This window comes from Argopecten irradians, chromosome 9, assembly GCF_041381155.1.
Source record: "Argopecten irradians isolate NY chromosome 9, Ai_NY, whole genome shotgun sequence".
NCBI classification, from domain to species: Eukaryota; Metazoa; Mollusca; class Bivalvia; order Pectinida; family Pectinidae; genus Argopecten; species Argopecten irradians.
In genome coordinates, this window is record NC_091142.1 from 17,763,958 (window position 1) to 17,781,264 (window position 17,307).

Consider the following 17,307-nt stretch of genomic DNA (forward strand, 5'->3'; position numbering starts at 1 on the left):
TCTTTGTGAATTTTAGTCAGTATCGATCATTATATTATACTAATAATGATAATCTATATAACCAATATATTGTTAAAATAACGCATGTTCTCATACATGTACATGTAGCTATAAAAGGAAGATAGACTCGTTACAGCTATAAATGAATTATGTATTTTAAATTCACTTTCTCAAGTGGTTTATTTTTTTTTATTTACTCCCCCTCCCAATTTATGTCTATGATATCTACGTGTATTGAACTATGAAATACATTTAACACCTTTTCTTTTCGTTATGCTGATTCTTGAAATCCATAGGCCAAGTGAATTTTTATTAATACAGAAACACATTCAAATGGATAATTATATGACCGTCATTTTTCGAATTTGTCTCTTTTTATATGACATTATGAAAATTGAATATTCCCCAGGTTTGATAATTTAGTAAGCTGTTAAAACAGAGATAAGATCTCTACTTAAAAGTTTTTACACAAGGTACACCTGGCTTATACCAGAAACATAAATAACTTCCGCTAATCTACTTATGTATTTAGCATGATTTCAGTAGCAATATCGTCACCATAACTGTATACTGTATATATATCTGTAAAATTCTCGTAACCCCATTTTAGGAATACATATATGTCCACCTTTGTGCTATAACTCCACTACCAAACACCTCACTGCCGTTGTCCTCGTGACGTCACATCCGGTTATTCCCCAAATCAGCGTGAGCGGCCGATTCCCTGATTAGCAATTGATTTACAGGTAAAAATCGAGCACTTCGGAGGGCGGTATCTCGGTACTGAAGCGGCCGATTTTGATGTGGTTTTCAACATTCTTGTCAGGAGATTAAACAGAATAACATATCTACATATCATTTTCCATTCCGTGTACACTTTAAGACCCATCATGTGTTTATCCGAGCCATTGAAAGTGATTTGTATCAGTTAACTTATTTTGCAATTGATGTAAAATAAATAAAGTTTATATTTTATATCAGTTATTAACTAGGCCAAATAAGCAAACTAATCATTTTCAAATGTAGCCATGGTCAGTAATGGTAGAATTTTGGACACCTTACAGTGATTTTTCTCCTTAACAATATTTAATTACCTATAACACCATGTTCAGTAATGGGTAACTTTTCCTAAAACCCTTCTTTTCGCGATTAAAAATTCCCGATTTGTGTCAAAAATGTTTTCCCAAAATACCCTGAAAAATCACTGCCTTAACCACTCAGTCACAGTGACTTAGATGTGGACGACTCCATATAAGATAAATTGTTTGACACATTAACCACTTAGCCACAGTGACTTAGATGTGGACGACTCCATATAAGATAAATTGTTTGACACATTAACCACTCAGTCACAGTGACACAGAAAGGAGGGATATGTCGTTAAACACCTTCATCACCCAGCTACTGTGACAGCTGAGAACGGGTTTTGGAATGTCTGACGCCTAAACCACTGAGCCACACTGAAACAGGTAGACCACCAGTTAAACAATGCCGACGCATTAACCACTGAGCCACCACAAACCTTGAAATATAGGGATCTGTGTATTCGGATAGATATGTTGATATAATAATTAACTTCAGTTAATGATTGATAAACTGTGGTTTAATTAGTAGAATATGAACACATATAGGTTATGACTTTGCTGTATCCATTGTTATCATGTATTCCGCCTCATAGAGAATGTTTTTATGGGTCTGCCTATCAAAGTTTAATGAAGATTTGTAACATTGTACATTTCCCATCAGACAGCGTTAGCTAGCTTATAACACAGTGGTAATCAATAGATTACATGATACCACTGATTGTGGATGCTGCTGTATCAATCTGTTTTCATGATTCAAGGCTTACAATCGGATAATCATACGTTATTATGTATCGATTTACACAAGTCATGTGTTCAGTTCCATATCAGTTGTTAAAGATAAAGTTATATATCTCAGAAACATACATAAAGATTTGTATAACTTCCACCATTTTTACGATTGACATATGTACCCCTATATGTGTGTAAGGTTTTTCAATATTTGTTTTGATTAGATAAGTGTCCTATTAACAGCCAGATAAGTGTCCTATTAACAGCCAGATAAGTGTCCTATTAACAGCCAGATAAGTGTCCTATTAACAGCCAGATAAGTGTCCTATTATAATTAACAGCCAGTGTTATTTAGTAGTACCAGGTTTAGATGGTGAAGAAAAGTCGGAGTACCCAGGAAAAAACTACCGATCAGTGGTCAGTTGTAACTTGGCAACTACTCCACATTCTAGGAATTCAATTTGCTTTGGTTTGAATAATTTGATGTCCAATTAACAGCTTAGGGTCATTTAATTAAGGACATGCCATGTTTAGATGATGGAGAAAAGCCAGAGTACCTGGAGAAAAAACACTGGCCAGTGGTCAGTACTTGACACAAATATGTCCCACTTTGGATTTGAACTTGTGACCCAGAGGTGGAAGACTTGTGTTGAATGTTAGGACATCTTAAGGTAAAATGTACAACTGTCCAAGTTATGCAATTGCACTTCAGGGCAAAATGGGGCACAAGCCCTCCACCTATGGGATGCGGGTTCGATTCCCATGTAGGGCAGTTGCCAGGTACTGACCAATGGCCGGTTGTTTTTCTCCGGGTAAACCGGCTTTCCTCCACCAACAAACCTGGCACGTCCTTACAAGACACTGGCTGTTAATAGGACGTTTAACTAATAAAACCGAAATCTTTTTAGAAAAAAATGGTTGTTTTTTGCACAAAATTGTTTGCTAATGCATTGTAAAATACTCTTTGGTCAGCAATAATTATTTACTTGCATTACTGGTATTTCAAAAATCCTACCATATTTTACAGATTTTTTTTTTTCAAATTTCAATTTTCCAATTTTTAAAAAATTCAGAATTTTTAAAACAGCATTGTGAGAAATGTTTTTTATTGCTTGCATGTTCAGAGGGTATCCTTAGCCAAATATATATATATATATATTTTTATTATTTATTTATTTACATGTTTTTTGCTGGTACACTTTACATTAACCACTTGGCCACTGTGGCCCAAATGTGTGACAAATATTCACCGGTAACCTCTGTGATTACATTAACCAGTTATACAAGTCTGTTTACAAAGAAACATAGACATTTAACAAATACATACTACACGGTGTAACAAATACGCAGAAACATTTTGTTATACCAGGGTTCTGTTTACTTGTACTGGACTCAACTTTGATGTGTGACAATTATCCTGCTGAACTTTAACACCTACTGTGTGCAGTGTTCCATACATTTCTCCTCCTCTGACTTTGTTAGGCCTTGCAAGTTCCGTTTAAAACCACTTAAAATTGAAATCTATATCATTGTCATATGAAGACAGAAAATATCATGATTTCATTTTTAAAATTAAAAAAAATCTGGATATTATAATAGCTTTCCAAACTTTTGATATTTTTGTCTACATTTGGTTCTATTAAGCGCCCCTCAATTTTATCAAATTTTAGTTGCTTATTTGGTGAAAGAAAACAGAACATTTACTGTAAGCAGTTTCATAATCTCGTATAACCTATAATATAGGATAATATAGGATCTTAGAATTTCAGATAAAAACTAAACATGGGAAATACAGAGCTATCATATTCTCCGTATTTAGCGCCCCATCCACTATAAGCGCCCCTCACCTTTTCTGGAGAAAAGTTGAAGTTTTGTAAACGCCCCAGTTCCATGGATTTAACAATGTTTTACAACATGTGATGCCTCTTTTTAATTAAGCTGAAAAACCATTACCACTTTCTTTTAGCTCATAGAAAGTGGATTTTATTTTGCAACTGATTATATTCTTTGTAACTTTAAAAAAGCTAGTCCATATAAGTGTAGAAGAACAGGGAAAATACACATTCCTGTCGAGTGCCCCGACCAGGAATCAAACTGGGGTCTCCGGCGTGGAAATCTACGGCTCTACCGACTGAGCCAAAGTAGCATGCTCCGTCAGCTGAGTGACAGAGACGGTATTTAACACTATGTACAAGTCACACCGACCCGCTCCTTTTACATAAGAACAGAGCAATATAGTTGGTAGTTGGAAAGCAGTAGGTAAATGTATACTACTAACCCAAGTGTATATAATACTTCTGGTTTTAAAGGCCTTTAAAACCAAAATGAGATTTAGTCACCATTTAAACACATTTGCTCGTTTTATATTGAGCTTTTTGTTGGATTACCCTGGATCAACAGGTACTGTTAAGCGTACATTTGTTCTATGGTTTACCTGTAGTTTATATTACTGGTACAAACCTTTATAGGGAAATGTATAGGTTTCTTGTTCTCACTGGTATATTGCACTAACACTATATTATATGGCGAGTAATTTGTAATTTGCTTTTAACAGCCTATAAAAAGTCATTTAAAATACCATAAAAAGTAGTCTGTCTACTTTAGACAACTAATAGTCCACTGTAAAACTTTCTTTCTTTTCCATGACCAGGAGGGGAATTAAAAACAATCTTATCAATTTGTATTTTTAGCTAACAGTTCAGCTTTCATTTTGATTTGCCTTCATACAGATTTGTAATTACAATAATATTAATTATGATACATGGTAAAAGCGGTAAACCATTTCTATACTGGACAGTGCTAGGTGTTATGTGGAAATTTTTACTGTTTTTGTGTTTGTTATGGAAATTAAAAACACAAAAACGAAAGAAAGAAAAACACACAATTACACAAATATGTGATATAACATTATGATAGCTATGTTTTAACTCTTTCTGTACCATTTTCAGCTATAGTTGATAGGATTTTATCTTCCTTACTTCCTGTTGTCAACTATATAGTTGACATTCAATATTGATGTTCTTTCTTCACAATAAATATTCTATTTTATTCAAATCTCAAATACAGAAGTTTATAAACAGTATTATAAGTACCAAATAAACTTTCTGGATGCTAAATAAATATTCTTTTTGACCATGTATTAAATAATAGTCACTGATGAGTTTTATAGTCAGGGTTACACAGGATTGTACAAAACAAACCTATTGTATCTGAATGTTGATGCTCTAAGTTGGAGGGCTACCAAGTTTGTTCAAATGAATGACCTTGACTCTTCATTCAAGGTCACAGGGGTCAAAAAGGCCAAAATCTTTAAACGACTTCTTCTCAAGAACCAGAATGCCCAGGGTACTGATATTTAGTCTGTAGGTTGCTGGGATGAAGGGCTACCAAGTTTGTTCAAATAAATGACCTTGACACTTCATTCAAGGTACACAGGGGTCAATAGGCTAAAATTCTTTTAACAACTTCTTGTGAATAAACTAAGAGGCCTAGAGAGACCTGATATTAGGCCTGTAGCATGCTGGGATGAAGGGCTACAAAGTGTGTTCGGATAAATGACCTTGACCATTCATTCAAGGTCACAGGGGTCAAATAGGCCTAAAATTCTTTAAACAAATAACTTCTCTGTGAATAATACTAATGATGCCTAGAGACCTGGATATTAGGCCTGTGGCATGCTGGGAATGAAGGGATACCATGTTTGTTCTTAATAAATGACCTTGCACCTTCATTCAAGGTCACAGGGGTCAAATAGGTCTAAAATTCTTTTAAACAACTTTTGTGAATAACTAAGAGGCCTAGAGACCTGATATTAGACCTGTAGCATGCTGCGGATGAAGGGCTACACATGTTTGTTCAAAATAACATGACCTTGACCTTCATTCAAGATAAGTCACTGGGGTCAAATAGGCTAAAATTCTTTAAACAACAACTTCTTGTGAATAACTAAGAGGCCTAGAGACCTGATATTAGGCCTGTAGCATGCTGGGATGAAGGGCTACAAAGTTTGTTCGGATAAATGACCTTGACCTTCATTCAAGGTCACAGGGGTCAAATAGGCTAAAATTCTTTTAAACAACTTCTTGTGAATAACTAAGAGGCCTAGAGACCTGATATTAGACCTGTAGCATGCTGGGATGAAGGGCTACCATGTTTGTTCAAATAAATGACCTTGACCTTCATTCAAGGTCACTGGGGTCAAATAGGCTAAAATTCTTTAAACAACTTCTTGTGAATAACTAAGAGGCCTAGAGACCTGATATTAGGCCTGTAGCATGCTGGGATGAAGGGCTACAAAGTTTGTTCGGATAAATGACCTTGACCTTCATTCAAGGTCACAGGGGTCAAATAGGCTAAAATTCTTTAAACAACTTCTTGTGAATAACTAAGAGGCCTAGAGACCTGATATTAGGCCTGTGGCATGCTGGGATGAGAAGGGCTACCAAGTTTGTTAAAAGAAATGACCTTGACCTACATTCAAGGTCACTGGGGTCAAATAGGCTAAAATCTTTAACGGACTTCTTCTCAAGAACCAGAAGGCTCAGGGTACTGATATTAGACCTGTGACATGCTTGGATGAAGGGCTACAAGTTTGTTCAAATGTATGACCTTAACCTTCATTCAAGGTCAAAGGGAACAAAAAGGCTTAAAATCTTTAAACGACTTCTTCTCACAGAACCAGAAGGCTCAGGGTACTGATATTGGACCTGTGAGACATGCTGGGATGAAGGGCCACCAATGTTTGTTTCAAATGAATGACCTTGACCTTCATTCAAGGTCACAGGGGTCAAAAAGGCCAAAATCTTTTAAACGACTTCTTCTCAAGAACCAGAAGGCCCAGGGTAGTGGTATTTTGTGAGATTTTCAAGTACCAGAAGGCTCAGGGTACTGATATTGGACACTGGTACCATGCTGGGATGAATGCTGACTGACCTTGACCTGCATTCAAGGTCACGGGCGGCGCAAATAGGCTAAAATCATTTAAAATGAATAGTTGTTTTAAAACGGGACATAAACATAAATACATAAAGCAAAACTAATTCAACAGAGAAGAAAATGTAGCAGTCAGACTGGGGCTTAAACCCACGACCTCCGAACACTAGCCAGATACTCTACAGATCGAGCTACCTAGTCACCGATGATTGACCCAGTCCAATCCTGCTTGACTTTTTGTTTAGTCTTTGTGCTCACATAATGATAAACCTTTAGATATATTTTTCTCATCAATTTTCTTCTTCAATTCACTCAAGAGTGAGGAATTTTTTACTTGAATGGTTAAGCTCTGGTGACAAGGAAATGCACATTAAGATCATCGTAAATGGGTGGAAAATTTGTCAATCAATGGTTATAAGTTCAGTAAATGCACTTTTTTAAGATCAACGCAGAGCTGAGCTCTACAATATAACCCATTAATGCTTCTACTACCAATAGTTTTGTGATTACTGCCAAAGTCAGATATTACTGTATGGTTATTTGTGAAAGATAAACACTACGCCTGTGTCAATATATTTAGGTCCGATTTAAAACGTGTGACCAACGACAGATTAGTAATCCAGAATACGCCTTTCTGTCATGTATTGTTAAGTACCAGTGAAAACCATGCAACATGTAAGTGCTTGATATTATATGATTGATATACCCGTACATGTATATTTGCTCTTACATAAAGAAAGACTAAAAAGGCCCGGTTAGATTTAATATTGATTTCTTCTCTTTCAACAGTAGATTTGAATCCATTTTAGTTTGAATGCCTAGTAAGTTTTCCTTTACGCCTGAGTATTAATGATAATGAAGTGTAAATGTATCCATAATAATAATCCTTGCACATTTATACAACGTTATAATCTTATCAATTACACAAAAATCTAGTATTTATCATAAATGTTTATTAAATCATTTATATAAATCTAAAAATAACTACTGTTACTCAATAATTTCTAAAAGTACCTGACTCAAAAATTATATCAATGGTAGTCAAAAGGTTTGGCTATGCTTAATGTCAAATTTCTTGAGATTAATAAAAAGTGTGTTAAAATTAGGAATTAGGGATAATATGGCTTTTAAAATTTTATCTTTTAGTTATTATAAATTTCGTTTTTTTTTTTTTGCAATTTCTAAATCTATATATATCTTTGATTTTTTTTGTTTTGTTATTAGCTTCTAGATCTTATATGTCTTTGATAAAAGGAAATGTTCTGGAAATTAAATACATTATGGTAATAAATCCTTATTATATTGCAGCCTACATGCATGATCACCTTTAAGCTCGGATTAGTTGTTAATTGATTTGATTGTATGAATACTTATAAAACAGCATATTTGGAATCAGTTAATAAAACAGGTGTGAGACTAAGCACACCTGCACATTTACTTATAAAAATTTCTTTTTAAGAAAATCTTTTTCTAATTCTTTTTAACTCAATACAGATCAGTTGTTGGCCAACTTGTGAACTATTTTGTCCAACTAACAGCCAGGGTCATTTAAGAATGGCACATTACATATTAAGGACGCGGAGGAAATCCAGAGTACCCAGCAGTAAAACCTTAACCCTGCAGTCAGTACATATGGCAAATATATTGTCGCTCCATGTGGGCTTTGAACTAATGCAAGCCAGAGATGGAGGGTTGTACTACAATATAGTATATCAAAACACCTTAACCACTAGGCCACTAACCGCTAGGCCACTAACCACTAGGCCACTGTGGCCCAATTTCTTCTTGACATAACCAGACAATGTGTACACTGTGGTATTGTATTACATTATTCAATATACAGGTGTTAACATGTACAGCAGGCATTGCCTGGTAAGCCTACAGCAATAAAATACCTTGTAAATTGGTATAAACATTGAACTTTAACATCCTCGCAGATTTCCATTACAAACCGCTACGGTATTGATTGTCTTTCTTAAAGACTAATTGTGATGGTAGGCCATGCAGAATGAAATGTTCATTATCTGAACAAATTTTCTTTCAGACATTTTAAGCCATTATTTACTGTAAAGCCTAATGTAACAAGCTACAAGACTTAGTGAATATTGTCACGAAATACAAATTTGAAACAAAGTCTTCTTAATCAATACATTAGTATACCATAATTTTAATGTACCGTATTTGCTGTAAGTGCCCTATAAGTGCCCAACACCGTTGAAACCGTTGAAGCTGCATAAATGCCTCTTTCCATGGATTTAGCAATGTTATACAACATGTGATACCTCAAACATCAACATTGTATCCCATATTACATGAACTTGGGAGTCTTTTTCATGTGATTTGAATCATGACATAATAATGCATCTGTATATAAAAGGTATATGAATGTTTACTGTATGATCATTGTACAATGAGTACAGAAAGAGTTAAAGGGACAATTCAGTGAGGCTAATTCGTTACATAACCACGAAGCAAAATATGACATAAATGTATTGTTCTACATTCCTTATGAAACATATGACAAGAAATAGTGACAAATTCCACAACATTGTCAAGTATTTCAATTTATACCATTGAAATTCCAAATCGTTGATCAATACGATTAAGCAGGTATAACATGTACCCTGTACCCTTACCCGAGTCAAAGTCATGTTAAACAAATGCAATACATAACCGCTGAGGAGTTGATAAAATTAATTTTAGACAAGAACATGCATCTTATAATGTTAACACAACTGTAAGAGCGTTTTGAGTAGTTCTAAACAAAAATTCTTTACTACACAGTTAAGGGTCAGGGTTCAGCATACAAGGCTATGTGTGATGGCAATTGAACATTTCACATACATTTGACTACAGTGGGCTTTTCTGGCATATCACAGTAAAACCAACTAATTTAATTTCCATTAGAACTGCTTTGTTTCTGAAATATGTGCAAGTTTTAATGTACTCTGAGACCGAATTGTCCCTTTAAAATATGGCTGACTTCATCCACAACTTACATTTGGTTCACTAATAAGTGCCCCCATTTGTTACAATTATTGAAGCGCCTTTGTTGCTAATTATGTCGAATACGGTATCAGGATACAGATCTGACTGCCAATACTCTGGATTTAAAGTAAACAATAAATATACATATTAGCACATATCCTTATTATGAATGTTCGTAATATACAGGGAGCTACAATGAGTCTTTGTTCTATGTATTAAGTTAATTTTCACAGAGGCCGGGCCAGTCAGGTCAAAGTACCTTATCTTAGTTATTAAACTCATTTGCAATTACTTTTCTCAAAATGAAGACTTAAAAGCAAAAAAAAAAAAAAATTATTTCAAGGTTCCATGAATGTTAAACTCACAATATGTACAGGTGGATACCACAGTTGTGTATTGTAAGAAGAAAATTTAATTTTGATAATTACCTTTCGTGACATGAAGGAAATCGGGCGTGACCCAGTCTAACAACGGTACGGTATTGATTACGATAACTGATTTATAGGTAATCCGTGTGCTCATAATACTCTCTTTGTAACAGTCAAACGGCTATCACTATTACTACTACAAACACTATACTCGATGTACATTTATTGAGTACTAGTCTGGTTATCTTCATTTGGTAGTGTTGTTGTTACATGTAATAACTGAGACCGTATTCACTCTTATTAGCGCCCAGGATGCTTAAAGAATGGCAGTAAATGGGGTGCTTATTAGGGAATCACAATGTAAGTTGTGGAGTGAAAACCTCATAAAAGGCAGCCCTATTTCTGTCCTTACTCATGGCTCATTATTCTGACACAGTAAATATGTGTATGCTTTTGATCCTTCGAGACGTATACTTACGTCGTGATTCACATGTGAAAGACTCAGAATTTCATTACTGCATTAAAGTATTGAATTTAAACCTAAGGAGCAATAGTAGACGGTTTGTTACAGTAATTGGCACTAAATATAACCATAGGAATTTGAAGTTTTCATATAAGTATATTGGGGTTCTTTATATATTTATGCTACCAGGGTATATATTATTGACAGAATGTCAAACTCCTAATAGTAGAAATTTGATTTAAGGGGGAAAAAATTGATAAATTCAAGAGGGAGGGATAGATGGGTGGTTAAGGGTATTAATTCAGTACTTTGTTATACATATACAATTAGCAATTGGCAGTAAATTTTAAACAGCAAAACTCATTCCAATTTTTCTTTCCATTGTTGACAGTTATAAGCCTCTGTGCTGACACCAACTTTCGGCCAAGAAGAGTGGCTACTCGCTGGGTGCCACCATAAACAGCCAGGAGCACGGAGCAGCCACCGTCAGGTCAGTCAATCCCGGGCGATGCCACGGCTGACAATATGATCAAACAAGGCGTCGTACAAGAAAAGATTTCTGACTTAACAGCCATGAACCAGCTGCCGCCTTTAAGCACGCTGCCACAGTGGTCTCGGATAAACACACTCGATCGGGGTCGCTACCCGAAACCTTTTGTTAAAGACAAGGTGACAGGAAGTACAGATGGAAGGAAGGAAGGAGAGGAAGAAGAACGCGATGTTGATATATCAGAGCTTAACCCTTCTCAGAGAATTCACCATCTGGAGAGGAGTATCATGTTTCTTCGTCAGCAGCACCAGGAGGTTCTCAAGTCTCTTCACGACGAGATCGAGATCCTCAAGAAAGAAAATAAAGGTAGGATTCCTTTGTTTTATCACTGTAATGTGTTTCAGTGGGATAGCACTATAAAATAGGCCAAAATTTCCACCATTACACAAAGACACCAGTCTGCAACTTTAAGTACTAATCTGATGCCCAAGACTAGTAATTTTACGACAAGTCTTGTGCTAATTGTAATGAACTAATTCGACTGGAAATTGTCATAAAATACTATATCTGCAGTGGTCAATTGCATTTTCAACACATTTTGTGTGCATGCTGTACATGATTATTTCAGTCAGGATACATCATTTTGTAAGAATTTGCATTCAGGAACGCGCTGAAGCAAAACGGTTGTATATTTGTAGTGGACTAGTGTTTAAATAGCCAGACTAGTAAAAATTCGGGGTTTACTAGTCCAAAGGAGTTTACTAGTCCAAAGGACTAGCAGTGAAAAAAGTTAACGTCACAGACTGAGACACAACATGAATATATCTTACAAAACACACAAACACAAAGATACCACAGTCTTACAAAATTCACATGCAAGCAACAGAAACAATGCATTGCAAACTTGGATGCAGTCAGTAAAGGAACTTAACTTCAAAATAACTTAATAGATTTGGATGTTAAGCCTATGAACAGTCCATTGCCAGCAACCATCTACATTTCTGGTATGATATTGTGTCTGTTGGAGAGTTAATCATTGCGTCTTTCAGGATCCCAACTTTATTACATCATATGAACTTGAACATTGTTGAAAAACATGACAGTTGGCCATTTTGATTTTGCTGTATTTTTAATCTAAAACATACCTCAATTAAAATGCCATCCATCCTGTCAAATAATAATAAAAAAAAAATCAGAGAATGAAAAATCATATGAGATTCTGAAATCTACCAATATTAATTACTGCTAATATTATCATGTCCCCTACAGTCACATTCAAAGCAAATACACCAGAAAGATGTGGATTGTACCAATGCTGTTTGAAGTTTTATTGGAACATTTGTCGATAACTATGTATGGGTTGGCATTGGGTGAATTATTCAATGATAACCCCAACCCTCCCCCAAAACACTTTTGAACTCTTCTGCTTCTGAGACTGGAGCAGTTCATTTGTGAATTACAGGGTTGAATGAGTTGATGTGATTATTAACCACAGTAGGAAGCTGTTTTGATGTCTTGTCCAATTTGTTATGTCTATAAAGTATGTCAGAGTAAGGATCCTCATCAATACTTAATCACACACGGCCTTACCTGAGTGATATACCTGAGGATACGAGTGATGGAAATAGACATTCTCACCTGACTACCTGTAATTAACTTTTCAACCTCTGCCACCGTGACAAGTGGCATGGCAAACAGAATTATTGTCAGTACAAAATCATTTATTTTTCCTGGTAATCACATTTCTGTTCCCAGCCAAGCTATTATGTTCTTAGCCATCTTCAGCAAAGCTGAAGTGGTATTCAGATTTCAGTTAGGATTGTACTTTCAATGATTGTTGGAAAGTCGTAGCTTATTTAAGCATAGATAGCAATCAACGGCTATCAACTATGTCACAAATTCTCAAATGACTTAATCTTAACTGGCTTTTTTCCTTGTTCATCATCATTATCCATCTTGAATTGTCCATTCATATATGAATACTATCACATATTAAACTTTCCTCTTTAAAACCACTGAACCAATATTAAGTCTTTCTTACTCATAGGCAAACCAAAATGATGTGTTACACTTTAAGGAACAGGAAGGGTGTGGTCATGCAGGAAGATAATCACTTGGTCATTTAAGGTTATGCCAGGATTAGATGGGGATGAAAGTCATTGAATACCCACAGAAAAACCACCAATCAGTACCTGGCAACTGCCCTACAGAAGATTCTATCAGAAAACAGGGGTGGAGGGTTTTGGTAAATCGGGAGCTTGAGAACCCAAAGCGGTACAATTTACCGTTAATTAGTCACACAATCTGGTGATTATGATGTCATCATTTGATGTGATTTTTGTGATGTCATAATAAACGGATGGTGGGACTAAAGGATGGTAAATTGTACTTTACCCACGTCATTTTGGAATCTCAAAACCCCTGCATTAATATATGTTACAAGACATCGTAACCACAAGTTGAAAGAGTTCTAAGTAATGACGTTCAAACTGTCATGCATTTGTATGAAATTTTCAAATAAAGTGCTGTTATTTTTCTTTCAGATTTACATTTTAAAATTGTCATGTCCCAGAAACAGCACCAGGAAAAACAAAGCGCCAACAGTCAGAGAGACAGTTCCAAGGACCACAACGATGGCAACTCGCGGGCGCTTGAGAAAGGTAATAACACAGTCAGCCATTTTTGTTTTATTTTCTCTCCCTTTTGATTGGCAAATTTTACTCAATATTCAGGATGGCTACATTTTGCTTTTCTGGTCTTTTCTGGCAGTTGTTTTGGACATCTGGTTGAAAACCCTTTCAGTATCTCATTCTTACACATCTAGACCCTAAAACCTTTGCTGAGAACCTTGTGACTATAGTATTCCCGGGTATATATTTTCTTTATATATAAACCCAGCTGTACTTACTGATCACCTCTGTCTGTTTTTACACCTCGGCATCCGTGTTTTGTTAGACATTCTGCTCAACTTGACATCTTCAATGGCTAATTAAGAGGAAATTTTTAAGTCTCATATTTGGCTATCATTATATGATTAGTTAAGGAGGATCTTTAAATGTTAATAAATAATTACCATGGTATCCAAATCCTTGTTGACAATTTCTGAAACTACCATATTTGACTCAATAAGCATCCCCAACCCTATAAATGCACCCCCCTACTTGAGGTCTCAATTTCACTAACCTTGAATTAAATGCAAACTGAAAATATAAAATTGTTAGGTTTCTTTAATTGATTTCTTTTTGGAAATGGATTTTTGACTAACTTATATAGTGCAATACTTTTAAAAAAATATGAAAGGCTAGTCCAACTTTGTTTCTGTTAAGTACCTCCTTATTTTATAATGATGACCTATTCTAATCGCCTTTTATCCGTCGTTGTCTATCGTTTGTCGTCCGTCGTGCGACGATAAACAATTAACATTTTACGACTCCTTCTCCAAAACCACTGAAGCACTTTCAATGAAATTTTGCACAATCCTTCTAAGGCATAAGGCCAATCAAAATGGTGAATTATATGACCCCCACCCCCAGGAGGCTGTGGGAGGGGTCAAAAGGGATAAAATTGACTAAAATTTAAAAAATCTTCTTCTCCACTCACAGATGTGGTAGAATCAAATACTCTTCATGGATAGAAAGGTCTCAAGGCCCTCTACAAAAATTGTGAACTATATGACCCTGGGATCTCAGGTTTTGCCCTGGGGAGGGGGTTAAGTTTAATATAGTTTATATAGGGAAAACACATTTTTGAGGATTATTCAAACGTTTTTAGAAAGGTCTCAAGGTCCTTTACAAAAATTGTGAATTACATAACCCTTGGGTCCCAAGTTTCTCCCTGGAGAGGGGTTCAAGTTTACTATAGTTTAAATAGGAAAAACACATTTTTGAGCATTATTCAAATGTTTTCAGAATTATCCTTATGAAATGGCCAATTAATCCTATTAGCGGATTTTCCATGACTGACCACCAGGGGCCTTAGGGGCGAGGCCAAAAGGGGTCAAATTAGCTAAAACTTCAAAAAATCTTATTCTGAAATTCTGGAACTTGTATAATCAAAAACTCTTCATAGATGGAAAGTTCTTAAGGTCCTTTCCAAAAATTTTGAATTATATAACCCTGGGGTATCAAGTTTCTCCCTGGGGAGGAGAGTCAAATTTAGTATAGTTTATATAGGAAAAATACAGTTATGAACATTATTTGCTTAGTTTTCATAGGAAATTAGTCAAACTGTGTTAGAATTATTAACCTGAAATAGCATTTTAACGTCATATCCATATTGGTCCTGGCCGACGCCCAGGGGCAGAAGGGGTGGGGCCAAAAGGGGTCAAAATGGCTCAAATTTCAAAAATTTCTTTTGAATTCACAGATTTGATGAAACCGGATACTCACCAAAGATTGAAAGGTTTAAAGGCTCTTTACAAGAATTGTAAATTTCATGGCCCTGGGATCTCATATTTTCGCCTGAGAGGGGGTAAAATTTACTAAAGTTTATATATAAAAATCACATTTATGAATATTATTTGCTTAGTTTTCATAGGAAATAAGTCAAACTGGGTTAGAATTATTAGCCTGAGATAGCATTTTAACATCTTATAAATATATTGGTCCTAGCTGACCCCCAAGGGACGGAGTAAAATGGGTAAAAATGGCTAAAAAAAATTAAAAAATCTTTCTTCTGGATTCACAGATTTGATGGAACCAAGTAATATTCATAGATTAAAAAGTCAAATTTATAAAATCACTGACTGATTTCAAGGGCCTGATAGGCCAATATATAGTGTTTATATGTCTATGTTTCATTCTGTATCCAAACTCAAGTGACCGTTAAGGCCCATGGGCCTCTTGTTTCAAGTGCTCTGTTCGCTTATTAGGTTGTATATGGTAGGAAGAATTGAATAGATGTGGCCCTTTTGTCATTGGTCCTGTGAGAGCTGTGCTGCTGAGTAGCCTCCCCTTGGCCGTTTGGATTAACCTTCTCATGTTATTTGTACAGTTACACCACTAGAGAAAGAAGATGCAAATGGTTCTTTCATTAATTCTTGATTAATGTATAGTCTTTATTAAAGATACAAGAAAGTTGAAGAAACTTGTGGCCTTTCTTTAATGATTGATCATCACTTCATATGAAAGTTATTTGCTGTTGATTGAGTTCAAGTCACTCCATGGCATCTTTTCTTGTTGATACCCCTTTCAATTTCTTTATTATCATGTTAAGTACATCTTTTATATATGGATCTGGAATACATCGGGCATTGTTCAGGAGTTTCTTTTTTACTTTGGACTGAGTTTCGATTGATTAAAGTTTTGCATGTGCATGCATGATTGTTTTAGTATGATGTTGTCAGTGACGGTTAATTTAATTTTAAAATTTAAACTCCAATACTCAAGCAATTGAAAAATGAGACAAATTGTAAATACAGTTTTGATTACAAAAAAAAATAACATACATGGGTCTATCAACCATTTGATATATGAAGTTAGAAATCTAATATATATTAAATATCTTTGAGGTGTTCGTTTTGAAAACCAGGACCATTTTGAATATGTCAAACATTTTGAGAACAAATTATACAGTTTCAACAATATCTATTTAGACCATTTTGAAATTGTCTCAAATCCGAGCTTTGTTGCTTTAATATGAGTTCTTGGTCAATTGCTTGAGTTACAATTAATAATGTTCTGTCTTTTCCAATTTATTTAATTTTAAACACTTACTCTCTATTCAAGCATGACTTTTGTTCTTTTTGTATTAATTATTGTTTTAATCTTTATCCAAGCTATATATCTCCCACCTATATCCACACACCTGGTCTGTTCTCCTACCTTAATTTCACTGCACACTACAGGAAAAAATTGAAATACATAAACGGTATATTGATATACTAGTATATATAGAGTTCATGGTTTTTTTTGTTTGTTTTTTTTTAATTCTGGAAAAAAAATTCTGGTTGGCACTTTCTATTCTATAAAAGATGTAAATTTTGAACAAACAAAAAAAAAAAAACATATATAAACATATATTTCTATATCATAATAAATGTTAATGAAATGAAATACCAAGGGGCATCTTTGATTCAAGAATCTATATTTTTTCCATAAACTTTAAATATATGATATATTTGATAAATGCAATTAATTGTTTATGTATTGTTAAAAATGCCAAGAGCCTACACCTTTTCTCATGCAAACTTTTCCCTCAAACATAAGGAAGCTTGCACATACTTCTTCACAATAAATCTGCACCAATCTGAAC

The 17,307-nt window shown here is 35.0% G+C and overlaps 1 protein-coding gene across 3 annotated transcripts in view; it reads left to right on the forward strand.

Moving 5' to 3' along the window:
* LOC138331673 (coiled-coil domain-containing protein 74A-like) overlaps positions 1-17,307 on the forward strand; it is a 28,265-nt gene that overhangs the window by 3,075 nt on the left and 7,883 nt on the right. For all 3 annotated transcript variants that reach the window (XM_069279403.1, XM_069279404.1, XM_069279405.1), the window contains exons 3-4: positions 10,957-11,421; positions 13,599-13,715. In XM_069279403.1, the coding sequence (XP_069135504.1) occupies positions 11,091-11,421; positions 13,599-13,715 (448 nt within the window). In that variant the 5' untranslated portion in view covers positions 10,957-11,090. The remainder of the gene's footprint in view (positions 1-10,956; positions 11,422-13,598; positions 13,716-17,307) is intronic.